Source organism: Corylus avellana, chromosome 2 (assembly GCF_965113065.1).
Source record: "Corylus avellana chromosome 2, dhCorAvel1.hap1.2, whole genome shotgun sequence".
NCBI lineage: Eukaryota > Viridiplantae > Streptophyta > Magnoliopsida > Fagales > Betulaceae > Corylus > Corylus avellana.
The window spans coordinates 1,797,833-1,816,223 of record NC_142491.1 but is presented as its reverse complement, the minus strand read 5'-3'; the positions used below and the strand labels follow the sequence as shown (position 1 = coordinate 1,816,223).

Below are 18,391 nucleotides of genomic sequence, written 5' to 3'. Positions count from 1 at the left end.
TTCAAAAAAGTGTAAAAAGTGGTAGGTTTTTGTTATAGCTTATGATGGGTTTTAACTGTTTAGCTGCAAAATATTCTCAAAATGGTGTACTGCAGAAAAAATAAAAAATGAAGAGAAGTAATGAGCCTTTTGGGTTCTTCCTAACATGAGTAGGGCTCTTAATGCTTTATTGATGCTTGATGTTCTCCTTGTATGAGATCTTGATTCCTTAAATTAAAGGTGATGATTCAAGATTTTCCTTGAGCTATCTTAATTTTTCTGTAGGCACAACTTTTGGGTGAAGTACATATGCTGAACCTTCAGTTCCCCATTGAAAATAAACCACCATATCTTAGTCAAATAATGCTTGTTTAATTCGTTTCCCTTAAGTTTGATATGAAGCAGTTAAGGATAAGATACCAAGCACCAAAAGATTTAAAAATAAAAACTGTAAGCTTGTATATGTAGAATGTGCAAGAAATTTGAATGGTATGGGTAAAGACAGTGTCCACGCAAAGGTTTAGAAATCAGCTCAACCCTAAATTTGATCTTCAAAGACGGTAGAGATGTTGATTATTTTATGTTTTTCTTTCTTGGGTGCGTCCTTAAATATGAATCTCCCTCCCTCTTTTGTGTGGATATATATATATATATATATATTGTTGGTCTCCCATTTCCTTTTAAATTTTCAATAATATGAGATGGATTCTAGAAACATGGTCTTATGGGGTGATCAGCTTCCAAAATCCAAGTGATACATTTCTTTCACTTTTAAGCAAGATCAAGAATTGCCATGTACCCACATCCACTTCAGAGTAATTATAATTTACTCTGTTTTATTTTTACAATTTTAAATTACTTTTTAATTTTTAAATTTTAAATTTAAAATTTTTTTATTTGTTTCTTCACAACTGTATGCGAATTTCTTCTTTTCCTTTTGTTTTTTTCTTGGTCAATTATTTCTAAATTTTTCCAATTTTCTTAGATTTTCCTTGATACGTATTTGAATTTCAAAAGTTCTATAAACATTTTCCTTTCTCCAATTTGTAATTATAAGCTCTCTCTCTCTCTCTCTCTCTCTATATATATATATATATAAGTAAGAGGGGAAATTCAAACTAGTGACCTTCGCTTCATAAAGCGTGGTTCCCAGCCAATAAGCCCAATATATCTGGTAATGAGATATTCCCACTTTGATGTAAAAAATAAGGATCGGCTTGAATCAGAGTGAGCTATTTCTATCTATCTATGATTGATCCTTGCATGTATAGATGGTAATTAATTAAGTTTTTTTTTTTTTTTAATATTTGTCTTATATGACAAAATTTTCTTACAAATTGGATTAGATAAAATTTCTCAAACACAATTTTTAACATAACGTGTGTCCCTTAAGTATGTGAAAAGTACATTCTTTCTTATTAATATTTTTTCTTTTTTAAAAAATAATAATAATCATGAAAGAACACACAAATTATTAAAAAAAAACAAAAAAAAAAAAAAACTTATGGTTCTTATTTGCTAAGGAACATGTCACTTTTAGAAGCTGCGTCTGAGCAGTTTTCTCCAACTCAGTTTATAAGAAATTTTTATTCCTAGCAAAATTTATATTTTACTAAAAAAAAATTTAAATTTAATGTTGTTGTATACATTAAAATCCAAAAATTAATTCATTCAGCAACACACTATTAAACAAATAAATAAAACTTCTTCAACTACCTTCATTTATATTAATTGTCAACATAACCTATATAATGTAATCCAAACAATAAAAAAACATAATCATTGTCTAACACACTATTATGTTAACCAACTTCATAGTTTCAATAAGTTTACCCTGAAGACAGAGCCTCCTGACAAAAGTGTTTACAATTATACAGTTTGGTTGAAAACCAAGTTTCAAAATTCTTGCTAAGATAAAGAAGCCGAAAACCGCCCGCTTCAAATGGCAAAAGCAATTAATCGAAACGCCGAGAGTATAAACATCGAGAGAAATTCTTGACAGTTGCATTTCTTTAATCAAAGAAATCACAGTTGAGTGATGGTTCATTCTTGCAATTGCAGTTAGCAATTGATTAAAATCCACAATGGAAGGCAAAGGGTGCATGTGAAGCATTCTATTAAACACTCTTAAGGCATCATCAAGATTCCTAAAGCTACGAGATTTGCATTGATCCCTCGCAGATTTCAGGAACTGATTGGGGCTATCCACAATATCTCTACCACTATTGGCAGTTTTAGCAGAAGTAGAGCAATAATAATAATAAAAATTTAGAGGATGGAAACAAACCAAACATGACAATAATGGTTGAAGAAGAAAATGAGAGAGTTCTTAGACTTATAAGTCGTACTCATTTCCTGAGGAAGAAAAGCAAAAGCCAATCTGATGTACAAATGGCTTTGCTCAAGAGAAACAAGCAGAAGAAGCAGATCGAATGTATAAATTGTATAAAAAGTCACTTAAAATACATTATTTCAACTGATATAAATGTACATGATAAATAAGTGTGAATAATAACATTACTCTAACTTGAGAGGAAGCATCTCTCAATTCTCATGCATGTTTATCATTGAAATTTGGCCTCATCCTCATGTCATCAAGATGACAATATATGTTGCACCAATTCATTCAAGGCATTGTAGGATGAACCATCCTCACTCAAACAAAAGTTAGCCTTTTCCTTTAAACCCTTTGCTCTCTGCCTTATCTCTAGGCCTTCACTATCTATCATCAGTCTTCTAATTCCTTTTTCTATCTTCCCTCTCTCCAAGACACCCTCTATCTCCAAGCCTATCTTCCATACATCACACACATATCTCACATTCAAAGGTTGGTCACCAAAAATTGGCCGGCATAGCATTGGAACTCCTTCGCAAACACTTTCTAGGATTGAATTCCAGCCGCAGTGGCTCCAAAACCCTCCAACTGCACCATGAGCCAAGACTTCTTTTTGTGGTGCCCATTTGACAATGCAACCTCTTCCTTCTGCTAGAATATAAGTTAAATAATCAAATTTATTTAATCATATTAGTTTAAACTTTTGAGATAAGTGGTGGTTTAGAATATATATGAGATTGCATTAAAAAGCTTAAAAAGGTGTTTTTATTTAGTATATAAAAAGTTGTGCCACACAAAAAATAGGTTCATTTGTTAAAAAATTTAAAAAGCATTTCTTCGACTTTTTGCTCTTAAAAAAGCCCAAAACTATGTTTTGGGGAAAGCTTAAAATTTATTTTTTTATTTTATTTATTATTTTTTGTTTTTCCTTTCTAAAACGCTCTTTCTAGCATTTTTTTTTTCCTATAGATAAAAGCTTTATTTCCCAATGTAATCCCAAACAAGCTCTTAATATGATATGAAAGCTATACGTCATGAGCTCAAATCCTGATTCCACAATTTACCTCATTTCAGTCAAATATTCAATGTGTTAGGTCTTCTTTATTAAGAGGAGTTTGAGCTCACATGTGAAAAAGAATGTTAGAATATAAATTAAATGGTTAAATTCATTCATTCCTATTAGCGTAAGTTTTTAAAATAAATAGTGATTTAATACCTTCTACTCTTTTCCAGAAGCTCTCGGGCAAAAGCTCCTCCACCCATTCCGAGCCAGTAACCAAACCGGGTCGAACCACCCACAGAAAAGGCAGCTCACTGCTGGCTAGGCCTGAGGCAATCTCCAGAAGCTCATTTTCATCCATGCTTGTCATGCTGCCAAAGCTCACATAAATAACAGATTCTAGGGCTTGTTTGTCAAGCCAAGAAATGCAATTAGTGTCTTCCTCTAGCAGTGAACTAGAGGAAGATGGAGCTAGTTTATGAAAAGGGCCTATGGGAAAAATTGGATTTCCGAAATATTCCTGCACTTTTGTTAGTTTTTTTTGTTCAAGGAAATGGATTGTGTTCACTATTATTGCAGAAGCATTTTTTGTTGATTCTTTAATGATCGCTCTCTGCTCCAATGAGGTTGGATTTCCTGCCGCGGATTCTATTATGTCCTCAAGCTTAAGGGCCTCCAGCTCAGGCTCTTGGTCTAATTGAGAGAGAGAATCTGTAACATAGATGGAGATAATATTAATTACTCATAACATGATAAAAAGAAAGAAGAATTTGGATTTGGCTGGTCCAGCAAGGGACGGAGCCAACTTTGAGTTTGGGGGATTAAGAGCTAAATTTTTTTGGGGAGGAACTAATTAACAAAAAATATCTTAAATTATTATTTTTTTACCTTAATTTTTTTTTTTTTGCCTTAAATTTTTTTTCCTTGTAATTTTGGGGGTGGGGGAGACCAGGGCCACTATCGGTCCCCCCTAAATCCGTCCCTGGTTCCAGTAATGTTAATAATTATATTTTTATCTCATAATTATTACACAATGTTGATATGATAGTCTTAACCAGCTATTGGATTAGTTATTGTTACAAAAAATTAAAAAATTAAAAATAAAAAAAACATCATGTTAATTAGTTGAAACTACCGCATCAACATTATGAGATAATCGTAGGATAAATATGTGATATCTAATATTTACTCAAATAGCTTAAAAAAAAAAATTACTCAAATACAAAAAAAAATAATAATAATAAAATAAAAAAAATCCTAAAAACATAGAAAAATACATTTAACTCACATTATAACACTTTTTAAAACAAAAGACAAAAATACTTTTCAAATCACATTAACAAATTAAACGGCAAAGCATTAAATGTTGATATTTCCTTTTTCCTTGATTTTTCAAATTCTCTAACAACCTGCCATAGGAAGAAAAAAAAAATCATGGATAGTATTAGTGATTTTTGAAGGAAATTCAACTGAAATTGAAATTGAAATCATGTGCTCGAACAACATATTCTAGTGCGTGAATAGTGTCATTTAAACAGTAATGACACCTTCTGTAGAGTGATGTTGTTTGAACAGTAAAAAGATGCATTTTAATGACGTTTTTCCCAAACGACACAATATCAAATGTCATTGAAGCTCTCTTTTTTTGTAGTTGTCATGACCATATGAGAAAGAAAGAAAGAAAAAAAAAAAATGATAGATTCATGAAACCATTTCTCATCAATTAAAGTGAAATTTGGGTTTTTAGCAATTTATGTTTGTTTGACAAAACTTTTTAAATTGATGTGATGGAAATATAATTTTTTTTTTTGAGTATTTTGTGTTTTTATCTCCAACAATAAGAATTATTTTAGCTACTCAAAAACTCATTTTTTTTATTTTACCTACTCATTTTTCAATACATATTATAGCAATTGACAAGCTATTCTCTTTAAATAATATATATATATTTTTTAATAAAGAGAAATAAGAGAAAAATAAAGAGAAAAGAGAAAGATGAGATAAAATAATAAAAAAAAATTCCTACAAGTTTCTATGGTAGCAAATTGTTGTAAATTTTCAATTAAAAAAAAAAATTGTTGTAAATTTTTCATTTTAAAAGGTCTGTTTGATGATAAAAACAACACATGTTTAAAGGCGGTACTAGAGATGCTCAAATATGTTTTCTTATTCCTAAAATATATATATATACCTTAAAAAGCTTTATCCAAATAATTAGTACCTTGATAGGGGATATAGCCGTGGCCGTCAGGATGACGAGAGACGGCGAAGGCCAACAACGAGGCAGCTGCAGTTGTACACATGCTAATCCCAGGAAGTTTCAGATGATTCGCCACGCGCTGAGCAAAGTGCATGAACCCATCATAAATAACACCGGCAACCCGATCGTGTGGATCCTCCACTTCCAAAATCTGCTCCAAGTATCGCTGAAACGGAGCTTCACAGCTCCTGTTAATGGCGGATATGGTGGCGACAATATCCCCAGGCGAGGCGGAGACATTAGACAAGCCGCCTGGTATGGAGACGAAGCTGAAGTCCGGGTGGTTTGAATGGTTTGGAGAGTTGAATTCTGGGTGTAGAATGATGATTGAAAAGCCTTTGGAGTAGAGGATTGTGGCGAGCTGAAGCATGGGATTTATGTGGCCTTGGGAAGGATACACCACAAGCACCAACCTCCGGCCATGCCTTTTTGCTTCTTCCTTTTCCATCATCACCAAAATAGTCACAATTAGTGCTTAATTTGATAAATGCATATACATTTATATGTACATGAGATATTTGTGTAGAAAAGTAAACCAAGGAAGAATTTTCAAGATGTCCTACAGTTGATTTGGACAATTCTTTAAAAAACAGCTATTAAAATTGTGGAAAAGTGTTTTTTTTTTTTGGTTCTCCTTGTGTCTTTTTTGTCTTATGTGGATTTTATTTTATAAAAATCAAGTGAGAGAAATAAAAATAACTTTTATATATATAAAATAATATTAACCTATGATGAGTAAGACACAAGAAGAACACACAAAAAAATAAAAATAAAAATCTAGCATTTCCCTTAAAATTGGGTGATTTTGCTATCCTCCGAACAAATTATTAGGAGTGGCCGAATTATCTCTTTGGTTAAGGAATAGTTTGGTCGCTCCAAACAGGCCAAAGTAGTGGTTCAACTACTCTAAACTTGCAATCAGGGGTGGCCGAATCGCTCCTGTGCCAAAAAATTGATTGTGCCAATAGTTTTAGCTATTAAAACAATTTTTTTTTTATTTTTTTTATAATCACAATTTCAACTATTAATTCAAAATGAATGACCCAAATGAAATGTATTAGGTATGATATCGGATCCAATCCTAGTTTACCACTCTTCTTTATGTATAATGTTATGTAAACTTTTATTTTACTACGTGGTATTGTTAATTTTTAATTTGTTTTGTAATAAGGGCTAATTTAAAGACAAATAGAAAACAACATATCAACAAAATGAGATAAAATTGTGATAATATTGCATTTCTCATAAATTGTGATAATATTGCATTTTCCTTTGTGTATTTGGGTTGAACATTTTGCTTTACATAGAACGTAAGCACTCACGCACGCCGAGTGAAGACAAATTTGAATAATGTTATGATTTTTCTGCCTAAAGTCGTGATCGTGTAGCTAGACAACGGAACTGCCCATTCTGATTCATGTATCTTGAGAGCAATTATATCCAAGCTTTGTGGTGTATAAGTACATGTGTGAGGTTTATGTCTTACATTGAGAAAATATAAAAAATAAGAATGATTAATATACTCAAGTAGGCCTTAGTCGGACCCAAATGGTATTTTTATCCAAAATAGATAAATAAAACACTAAAAAATCCTCTACATTGGATTATGCATTTCAAATGCAAAATACTTTTTTTTTTTTTTTTTGTGAACAGGTACTGCTACATGTAGTGGACACTGTTCAAACATCCATCTCATTAATATACTATTTCTCTTTCCACATCTCTCTTTTCCCAAAATTTTCTCCTACTATTTCTCTTCCACATCTCTTTTTTTCCAAAATTTTTTCCTACTATTTCTCCCAAAATTTCCTTTTACTATTTCTCTCTCCTCATCTCTTTTTTCCAATGTATGGTATCTTTTAAAACTCAATCATTAGCTAAACTTAGGTTTTGATTAACCATTTTGCATAAAAATATAGATAAATCAATATGAATGCTTTAATTCTTGTAGGTTTTTTGTTTTCCAGCTGTAGTTAAAACTACCACATGTATGCTGTTAAACGGCTAAGATGCATTGAAAGTTAAAAGTGAACGGGTCAATGTATTAATTGAAAGTTTTTTCTACTTAAAACTTTGTCATTTTTTATGAGAGAGACTGAGGCGAAACTGATAACACGAGAGAGGAGACTACGGAACCCGGAGAGAGACCAAGAACTTGACAGAGAAGAGAGCAGTACTAGCGAGAGAGAAAGAAGTCGTTGTCGTGAGCGAAAAATGCTTGGGGGTAAATTTTACATAGTTCAAATTTTTGGAGAGATTTAAGCATATATACGTTTTCCTCCCTCTTGGCTGCTGAGACATTGAGGGAAAAAGAATGATGTATGTTGGTGGTTTTTCAATAGTTCTCATGAAGAAAAAAAATACTTGTTATTATAATTTTATTCTTGCTTCTTTGATTTTCTTAGCAATCAAGAGGAACGATTAGTATAAGCTCAATTTGGTTGCCAATGTTCTCTGTCAAGTTCTTGGTCTCTCTAGTTATCTGTTTCGTCTCTCTTAAAAAGCGATAAAGTTTTGAGTTAAAAAACCTTTCAACACATCTTAACCGTTCACCTTTAACTTAAAACTTTGGGAAAACTTTACTTTACCCTCCTGAACTACCACCATTTTTTATATACCCCCCTTGAACTTCAAAACCTCTCACTTTACCCCCATAAACTTTCAATTTCTATCACTTTACCCCCTCTGTTAGTTTTCAAGGTTAAACTCAAACAGTTTGTATTTTTATGCCCATTATACCCTCACTCAGTTCACTTGAAATTCTGAAAACACCCCCAAACTAAGCACCCACCCTCAGCCCAAAACGACGTCATTTTGGGCATTAATTTTTTTTTAAAAAAAAAAAAAGAAAGAAAAAGAAAAGGCAAATATATATATATAAAAGAAGAAAATCGGGGTGCCTCCAACCACCCCCTTGGCCAAAATGGGGTGGTCCGAACCACCCCATTTTTTAAATAGCTCCCTCGCTTCATTCAGTTATCCCTCTTTGCAAAGCCATTTGATCATTATATTATACGTTAGAACACCTGGTTGCAAACCTTTGGTAGGAAGAGTATTAAAAAGTTTTCTTGCAGCCTTAATTTTTCCAACATTACACATACCATCAATCAAGATACTATTAACAACAATATTAAGGTTTAACTTTCCGTCTTCCATCTCTTGAAACAATATCATTGCCTCTGGAAAGTGTAGATTCTTAAACAGACCATCTAACAAAGTAGCATAAGTTAGGCGATTAGGATGTTGGTCACAACCTTGCATCTCGTGGAGTAGCACTAGTTCAGTCTTAAGTCTCCCAACTTGGCAAAACCCGCCTATAAGAGTGGTGTAAGTAACAACATTGGGAATCATGCCATTGATAGTCATTTCACGGAAGAGAATCATTGCCTCATCAATTCTTCTATTTTTACAATATCCGTGGATCAATATGGTATAGTTAACAATAGAAGGCGAACAATCCTTTCGAACCATCATATTAAATACTTTGACAGCTTCATCTAATCTATTTTGCAAACAGTAACCGTCAATCAAAGAAGTGTAAGTGATTGTATCAGGTTCTATGCCCCTCTAAATCATCACATTAAAAACTTCTTCCGCCTCTGTCAACTTCCCCTCCATGCCAAGCGTGTCCACCAATATGTTGAATGTATGCACATTTTGCATGATTTTCCTTTCCACCATCTTAGTCAATAGCTTAGTTGTCTCATTCCACTGGGCAAAATTGCACAAACCCTGAATTAAAGAATTTTAAGTAAAAACGTCTGGCCAAATTCCTCTATTTTTCATTTCAGATAAAAAGTTTAAAGCCTCATTTATCAATCTACCCTTGCATAAACTATCAATGATTATATTATACATCACTGCAGTAAGTTCAAGATTTCCTTCTTCCATCTTTCTAACCAGCCTAATAGCCTCGGTGGTCTCACCTATTTTACACAAATCGTTCATTATTGTTCAGTAGATAACTGCATCAGGTTTGTAGCCTATCTTTTCCATTATGTTAACCAACTTTATTGTTTCAGCAAGTTTACCCTGAAGATAGAGCCCCTTGACAAGAGGGTTTAGAATTATATAGTTTTCAACAAGTTTCAAAGTTCTTGCTAAGATAGAGAAGCCGAAATGCCCGCTTCAAATGACAAAAGCAATTAATCGAAACGCCGAGAGTATAAACATCGCGAGAAATTCTTGATAGTTGCATTTCTTTAATCTAAGAAATCACAGTTGACTGATGATTTATTCTTGCAATTGCAGTCAGCAATTGATTAAAATCCACAATGGAAGGCAAATGTTGCATGTGAAGCATTCTATTAAACACTCTTAAGGCATCATAAAGATTCCTAAAGCTACAAGATTTGCATTGATCCCTCACAAATTTCAAGAACTGATTGGAACTATCCACAATATCTCTACCACTATTGGCAGTTTTAGCAGAAGTAGAGCAATAATAGTAATAAAAATTTAGAGGATGGAAACAAACCTAACATGACAATAATGGTTGAAGAAGAAAACGAGAGAGTTCTTAGACTTAGAAGTCGTACTCATTTCCTGGGGAAGAAAGGCAAAAGCCAATCTGATGTACAAATGGCTTTGCTCAAGAGAAATAAGCAGAAGAAGCAGATCTAATGTAGAAATTGCATGAGAAGTCACTTAAAACACATTATCTCAACTGATATAAAATGTACATGATAAATAAGTGTGAATAATAACATTACTCTAACTTGAGAGGAAGCATCTCTCAATTCTCATGCATGTTTATCATTGAAATTTGGCCTCATCCTCATGTCATCAAGATGACAATATATGTTGCACCAATTCATTCAAGGCATTTTAGGATGAACCATCCTCACTCAAACAAAAGTTATGTTTTTCCTTTAAACCCTTTGCTCTCTGCCTTATCTCTAGGCCTTCACTATCTATCATCAGTCTTCTAATTCCTTTTTCTATCTTCCCTCTCTCCAAGACACCCTCCATCTCCAAGCCTACCTTCCATACATCACGCACATATCTCACATTCAAAGGTTAGTCACCAAAAATTGGCCGGCATAGCATCGGAACTCCTTCGCAAACACTTTCTAGGGTTGAATTCCAGCCGCAGTGGCCCCAAAACCCTCCAACTGCACCATGCGCCAAGACTTCCTTTTGTGGTGCCCATTTGACAATGCAACCTCTTCCTTTTGCTTGAATATAAATTAAATGATTAAATTTATTCAATTATATTAGTTTAAACTTTTAAGATAAGTGGTGGTTTAGAATATACATGAGTTTGTATTAAAAAGCTTAAAAATTTGTTTTTATTTAGAATATAAAAAGTTGTGCCACACAAAAAATGGGTTCATTTGTTAAAAAATTTAAAAAGCATTTCTTCGACTTTTTGCTCTAATAAAAAAAGCCCAAAACTATGTTTTAGGGAAAGCTTAAAATTGAATTTTTTTTTTTTTTTTTTTTAGATAAAATCTTTATTTCCCAATGTAATCCCATAGAAGCTCATAATATGGTATCAAAGCTAGACATCATGAGTTCAAACCCTGACTCCACAATTTACTCCATTTCAGTCAAATATTCAATGTGTTGGATTTTCTTTATTAAGAGAAGTTTGAACTCACATGTGAAGAAGAATGTTAGAATATAAATTAAATGGTTAAATTCATTCATTCCTATTAGCGTAAGTTTTTGAGATAAATGGTGATTTAATACCTTCGACTCTTTTCCAGAAGCTCTCGGGCAAAATCTCCTCTACCCATTCCGAGCCACGCACCGAATCAGGTCGAACCACCCACAGAAAAGGCTGCTCACTCCTGGCTAGGCCTGAGGCAATCTCCAGAAGCTCATTTTCATCCATGCTTGTCCTGCTGCCAAAGCTCACATAAATAACAGATTCTAGGGCTTGTTTGTCAAGCCAAGAAATGCAATTAGTGTCTTCCTCTAGCAGTGAACTAGAGGAAGATGGAGCTAGTTTATGAAAAGGGCCTATGGGAAAAATTGGAATTCCGAATTTTTCCTGCACTTTTGTCAGTATTTTTTGTTCAAGAAAGTGGATTGTGTTCACTATTATTGCAAAAGCATTTTTTGTTGTTTCTGTCATGATCGGGGGTGTTTGGAAAAAGGCATGGCCCAGCCTAGACACTGTTGTTGTCATTTTCCTGATGTGAAATTACACTTTTACCCTTTAGTTGTTTCTCCCAAAATATCCAACGTTGTACTCTTTGGGACCAGCTGCCCTTGACTCCCCGTGAGAGACCACGCGGGTCTAGGCCAGACCCATGCCGGACCTAGGCGTGGGGTCGTGGCCAGACCCGCCGTTGGTCTGGCCGGACCCAAATGGGTCGTGACCAGACGGCCTTGTCAGTGGAGGGGACAAGGCCGCCATCTCTTCTCCTCTCCGCCTCGCTGTGACTCTTCAAAGTCGCCAAGGTCTTCTCCTCTGACACCTTGCTTCGCTACTCTCGCCGGAGCTTTCACGAGCTCTCCCTTCTCACTATCCAAAACTAGAGAGTGAGATGGCAAGGTTTTTACATTTTTTCTTCTTTATGGTGTTGAAGTAGCAGTGGAGCATTTTGAGGTAAGAAAATGGCAAGGTTTTTGGGAAGGGCGAGAATTTGGTGGCTGTTGAATTTATCTGGGATTTGGATGCATGTGATGAAGAAAGAAGAGATGGGGTTGACGCAGAGTTTGGAGAAAACCAGAAGGAAAAGGGATGATGATCAGCAACTATGATTTACGAAAGGGATGATCAAAAACTCGGCCAATTTCGTCTTCTTTCTCTCTCCCTCTTTTTCTTCTCTGGTTCATCTTCCCCAAAATTGCCACTGGGTTTCCTCTGCATTTTTGCTTGCTTCTTCTGTTTCAAAATCACACCCCAAAATCCTTACCCTGGTTCTATGGTGCCATGGTGGTGAGCGAGAGTGAGAGAGGGGAAAGGGAAGAAGAGAAAAAATGGTTGGCGATCACGGAAAGTGAACCACATCGCAAATTGGGGATGCTGGGGCGGCCTGGGTCTGGCCAGACCCGCGTGGTCTCTCACGGGCAGTCACGAGCAGCAAGTCTCAAAATGTTTTTGCCTTTTTCCTTTGCCACGTCAGTTTGTAAGGATTGTTTGTAAAATTCGATTGTAAGTGTAGCAATTCTCCTGTAGAAAAATTTCGGGGAGGGGCAAAATTGGAAAAATATGTCAAATGTTTAGTCTGAAAACTGGTCAATGGCCCAGACACTGAATAGTGTCTGGGCCATGGCTTTTGCCAAACGAAGCCGATGGCTCTCAGCTCCAAAAAGGTTGGATTTCCTACCACGGATTCTATTATGTCCTTAAGCTTAAGGACCTCCAGCTCAGGCACTAGGTCTAATTGAGAGAGAGAATCTGTAACATAGATGGAGATAATATTAATTACTTATAACATAATAAAAACAAGAAGAATTTGGATTAGGCTGGTTCCAGTAATGTTAATAATTATATTTTTATCTTATAATTATCATACAATGTTGATATAATAGTTTTAACCAATTGAAACTGCCAAAAATTACTCAAATAAAAAAAAAAAAAAATCCTAAAAGCGTAGAAAAATACATTTAACTCACATCATAACACTTTCATAGCACTTTTCAAAACAAAAGGCAAAAATACTTTTCAAAGCACATTAACAAATCGCAAAGCATTAAATGTTGATATTTTATTTTTCCTTGATTTTTCAAATTCTCTGACAACCTGCCATAGGAAGAAAAAAAAAATTCATGGATATTATTAATTACTGATTTTTGAAGGAAATTCAACTGAAATTGAAATTGAAAGCATGTGCTCAAACGACATATTCTGATGCGTGAATAGTGTTGTTTAAACAGTAATAACACCTTCTATAAAAGTGATGTTGTTTGAATAATAAAAAGACGCATTTTAATGACTTTTTTCCCAAACAACACAATTTCAAATGTCATTGAAGCTCTCTTTTTTTATTTGTAGTTGTCATGGCCATATGAGAAAGAAAAAAAAATGATAGATTCATGAAACCATTTTCTCATGTAAAACATCAATTAAGGTGAAATTTGGGTTTTTAGCAATTTATGTTTGTTTGGCAAAATTTTTTAAATGGTATTTTTTTTTTTTTTTTTTTTTTTTTTTTTTTTTATGACGTGATATAAATATAAAAATAATTTTGAGTATTTTGTGTTTTTATCTCCAACAATAAGAGTTATTTTAGCAACTCAAAAACTCATTTATTTTATTTTACCTACTCATTTTTCAATACATATTCCAGCAATTAACCAGCTATTCTCTTTAAATAATATTTTTTTAATAAAGAGAAATAAGAGAAAAATAAAGAGGAAAGAGAAAGATGGGAGAAAATAATAAATTAAAATCCTACAAGTTTCTACAGTAACAAATTGTTGAAAAATTTTCATTTTAAAAGGTCTGCTTGACGATGAAAATAACACATGTTTAAAGGCGGTGTTGTCTCCAAGAGGTACCTTAATCGGCAAAGACCACACTTCATAAAGCGGAGGTCACTAGTTCGAATTCTCCTCCCCCTCTTATGAAAAAAAAAAAAAAAAAAAAAAGAAGCGGTGCTAGAGATGCTCAAATATGTTTTCTTATTCCTAAAAATAAAAAAAAATAAAAAAAAACTACCTTAAAAAGCTTTATCCAGATAAGTACCTAGAAAGGGGATATAGCCGTGGCCGTCAGGATGACGAGAGACGGCAAAGGTAAACAACGTGGCAGCCGCACTTGTACGCACGCTAATCCCGGGAAGTTTCAGATGATTCGCCACGCGCTGAGCAAAGTGCATGAGCCCATCATAAATAACAGCGGCAACCCGATCATGCGGATCCTCCGCTTCCAAAATCTGCTCCAAGCATCGCTGAAACGGAGCTTCACAGCTCCTGTTAATGGAGGATATGGTGGCGCCAATATCCCCAGGCGAGGCGGAGACATTAGACAAGCCGCCTGGTATGGAGACGAAATTGAAGTCTAGGTGGTTTGAATGGTTCGGAGAGTTGAATTCTTGGTGTAGAACGGTGATTGAAAAGCCTTTGGAGTAGAGGATGGTGGCGAGCTGAAGCATGGGATTTATGTGGCCTTGGGAAGGAAACACCACAAGCACCAACCTCCGACCATGGCTTTTTGCTTCTTCCTTTTCCATCATCACCAAAATAGTCAACAATTAGTGCTTAATTTGATACATACATATACATTCGAGAAATGCTGGAGTGCATTTAATTTGCTGACCAACCACTCACTATCTGTGAGTCTAAGCATCTTGATGTTTTCAAAAAATAAAAAAATAAAAAATAAAAATTTAAGACTCACATATGGTGAGTGGATTGTCGGTCTTATGTGGATATTATTTTATAAAAATTAAGTGAGAGAAATAAGAGCAACATTTAGCTTTTCCCTTAAAATTAGATGGTTTTGCTATCCTCCAAACTAATTATTAGAAGTGGCCGAACGGTCACTCCAAACAAGCCATAGTAGCAATTTGACTAATCTAAACTTGTGATTAAGGGTGACCAAATTGCTCCCGTCACCAAAAAAAATATTGATTTTGCTGATGATTTAGCTATCACACCAACCTTTTTGTTTTTATTTTTTGTTATCACAATTTCAACTATTAATTCAAAATGAATAATTTAAATGAAATGTATTAGGTACGTATGACATTGGATCGCAATCTTAGTTTACAGTTCTTCTTCTTTATAGACAACAACAGGTCAACAAAAATGAGATAAAATTGTGATAATATATTAATATTGCATTTCTCATAGATAGGGACTGGACCTTTTCCTTTGCGTATTTGGGTTTTCCTTTACTTTTCATACAACGTACGTAAGCACTCACGCACGCCAAGTGAAAACAAATTTGAATAATATTGTTATAATTTTTCTGCCTTAAGTCGTGATCGTGTAGCTAGACGACGGAACTGCCCATTCTGATTCTGATTCCTTAATTATGTTTAGATTTTCATTTCGTTTTTTTAAAATATTAATTATTTTAATTTAATAATTAAAATTTTAAATATGTTGCGAAATCCATGACTTGCCGACATAGTGGGGCAAAGATGAGTGACAATTTCGTTGCTGTACGCCTGTACCCACAATTTCTTCAATAATAGGACCCACACTTGGTCTAGAGCTTAGATTCTCACTGCTAAAGGAGGGTTCACCTTGGCCAAGAATAGAGCTATCATCCATGCATCTTGAGACCAATTATATCCAAGCTGTGTGGTTTATGTATTTGTGAGGTTTGTGTTTTATATTGAGAAAATATAAAAAATAAGAGTGATTAATATACTTAAGTAGGCCTTAGCCGGAGCCAAGTAGTACTTTTATCTAAAATTAGCGTTCACACATCTATCTTATTAATATACTATTTCTCTCTCTACATACATCTCTCTTTTCTCAAAATTTTCTCCTACTATTTCTCTTTCACATCTCTCTTTTTCCAAAATTTTCTCCTACTATTTCTCTTTCACATCTCTATTTTTCTAAAATTGTCTCATACTATTTTTTTTTTTTAATCTAATGCATGGTGTCTTTTAAAACTCATTAACTAAATTAGATAAAATGGATTTTGATTAACCATTTTGCATGAAAATATAGATAAGCCTATGTAAATGCTCAAATTCTAGTAGGTTTTTTGTTTTCCCGCTATAGTTAAAAACTAGCTGCTAATCTAAAAAATGACATAGCTTGGAGTTAAAAAACCTTTCAACACATCTTAACCGTTCACCTTTAACTTAAAACTTTCAATACATCTGAACCGTTTAATTTTTTAATAGTAATACATGCTGTAGAAGTTTGAATATTTCCCTTCTCCTTTCTCTTGTATGGACATGTAAAAAAAAAAAAAAAATTCTGCTACATGTCACTTAGCTTTTTCCATCTAGTTTTAAGCCTTATTCCTCGTTTAAGGCCTTAAGGCCACACAAATATATTCTTTAAGGCCTTAAGGCCACACAAATATGTCTTTCTTGTACACCATATATATACCCTTTACATGATCTGGGGATTTGAGACAAAAATAGAGCAAAGAAAAAAGAAAAACATCTAATGCTAGCTTCCTTAAAACGACAAGATCCATTTCAAAAAATATAAAATAAAATAAAACGACAAGATCATGCGCTTGAGGGTCTAAGAGTACTTGTGCCAACCAAGAAGCATGGAAATGCACGCCCGCATGATATAGAGCTTCCCCTTCTGCTGTCTCACCATTCTCTTCCACTTGGCAAATCTCAACCTTCCCATGTTTGATATTGTTAGAACAGTTGTCGTGCACTCCGCGCTCTATTCCGTATTCTCAAGTATGTGAGCTCTGAGAGAGTACGAAAAGATAATAGATGATTTTGTACCTTAGGTAAGGGCCTTAGGTAAGGGCCAATTTATAGGCTAAAGAGTTGAGGTAGACTTGAACTTTGAAGAATTGAAGTAGACTTGAACTAATTCTTTTCGTTTTAGTTAATTTTGGAGTCCTCCTACTCCAATATTTAGACTGTGAGTAGGACTATGTGACCCATATTATTCTGATAGAGCCCCACCAGCTACTTAAAATAAAAATTTGGATAAACATTACTTTAAACCTTGTGCTTTAACAATATGAACTCCCAATTAACTTAACAAAACCTAAAATTTGAATATACCAATTATATCATGCATTTGTTTCTTTTAACTTTTTAGGATGAATTTGTTTCTTTGGTTTCTCATTCTTGAGTCCAGAAGTTGATCAATTAGTTCTTGAGTAGTTCTCTTCAATTGTAACTTTTGCAATAAATGTTTGAGCGGACAAATGTGCCCCAATGCAGACAATTAGTAAGTACATATCTTTGGCTCATCAACGTACGTCTTTCATTTTGTATATATATACTAGTTTGGTGGGCTTTTTAGTCATTTTCGTTAGGGGTTAACGGATGAATTTGATGGATGAGGGTCATTTAAATCAAATTAAAAGTTCAGGAAGGTTAAATTAAGAGTTTTTAAAACTTGAGAGTTTTCTCAAAATACGTGGTAGTTCAGAGGTTTAAAGTAATGTTTATCCAAATTTTTATTTTGAATAACTTGTAGCCCTTATCCTCTCAACTGGCTGATCACCTTTATCTATTTTTCCATTTAAGTTGAATGTTTGAGTTAGAACTTAGAGATGACAGCAACATTGCTTTAATAAGCTTTGATGGGACTCTATGACATTATGTTAAAAAAACATAAATCAATATGATGAAGCTTCAATTTTTAAAACCATGGGCACAATTATGCTGATACATGAACTGCCCAACCCTAGTGAATATCATCCAGCAGCTCATTTCATGATTAAACAACTACATTCGAGTGGTAGAAACTTTTGAAAAGTGATTAACAGTTAATAACTGGCGTTCAATAACTGTATAACTGTCGGTTGCGGTTATTTAAAAATAATAAATCGCGTAAAGTGGTTGCAATTGCGATTAAGAGTAAATAATTGCAATTGTTTGTACATCTCTATTTTAAGAAAGACATTAACACAATTGATAGTTTGAAAGAGATATCGACAATGTGGGATATGTGTAGTTTTCCTCTTATTTTCTTAAGTGCCCACATCTCTTTGTAAGAGTCGCTTTGAAAAATACCAAGCTTGTACGAGTAGCATTTCTCAAACTTTATTAAAGCATGCAATTCTAGCCTACGTTCAGGAGCGAAACTAAATTTTAAATTTTAAAGTTTAGAGGAACAATTTCTTTTCTTTTCTTTTTTTATAAAAAAAAAATAGAGGGTAAAAAGTTAATTATAAAAACATTGTGTTTCGCCCTTGCGGCCTTGCCTGTATTATTATCCCTTATTCTCACATATATTAATATGTTGG

General features: G+C 34.0%; 1 protein-coding gene and 1 pseudogene across 3 annotated transcripts; both read right to left on the bottom strand.

Moving 5' to 3' along the window:
- Positions 1-2,270: 2,270 nt before the first annotated feature.
- On the bottom strand, positions 2,271-6,027 carry LOC132165713 (UDP-glycosyltransferase 76H1). Of its 2 annotated transcripts, none has more exons than XM_059576385.2 (3): positions 5,536-6,027; positions 3,531-4,025; positions 2,271-2,965 (listed from the first exon to the last, which is right to left on the bottom strand). In XM_059576385.2, exons 1-3 carry the CDS (start codon positions 6,023-6,025, stop codon positions 2,574-2,576), a joined length of 1,377 nt encoding a protein of 458 aa, XP_059432368.2. In that variant the 5' UTR covers positions 6,026-6,027; the 3' UTR covers positions 2,271-2,573. The 2 variants fall into 2 exon arrangements, with proteins under 2 accessions (XP_059432368.2, XP_059432377.2); XM_059576394.2 differs by having other exon boundaries at positions 2,273-2,962.
- Positions 6,028-10,106: 4,079 nt separating this feature from the next.
- Positions 10,107-14,708, bottom strand: LOC132167444 (UDP-glycosyltransferase 76B1-like; annotated as a pseudogene). The gene is made up of 4 exons (XR_015911487.1): positions 14,219-14,708; positions 12,827-12,928; positions 11,269-11,661; positions 10,107-10,751 (listed from the first exon to the last, which is right to left on the bottom strand). The product of XR_015911487.1 is annotated as a UDP-glycosyltransferase 76B1-like (transcript).
- Between the last annotated feature and the right edge of the window lie 3,683 nt (positions 14,709-18,391).

Excerpts from the sequence above, each read along its gene's own strand:
- LOC132165713 (XM_059576385.2), bottom strand. The coding sequence starts at position 6,025 with ATGATGGAAAAGGAAGAAGCAAAAAGGCATGGCCGGAGGTTGGTGCTT. Across the intron at positions 4,026-5,535 it reads CGGCTATATCCCCTATCAAG|ATTCTCTCTCTCAATTAGAC; the intron begins GTACTAATTATT and ends TCTATGTTACAG. Across the intron at positions 2,966-3,530 it reads CTTCTGGAAAAGAGTAGAAG|CAGAAGGAAGAGGTTGCATT; the intron begins GTATTAAATCAC and ends CTTATATTCTAG.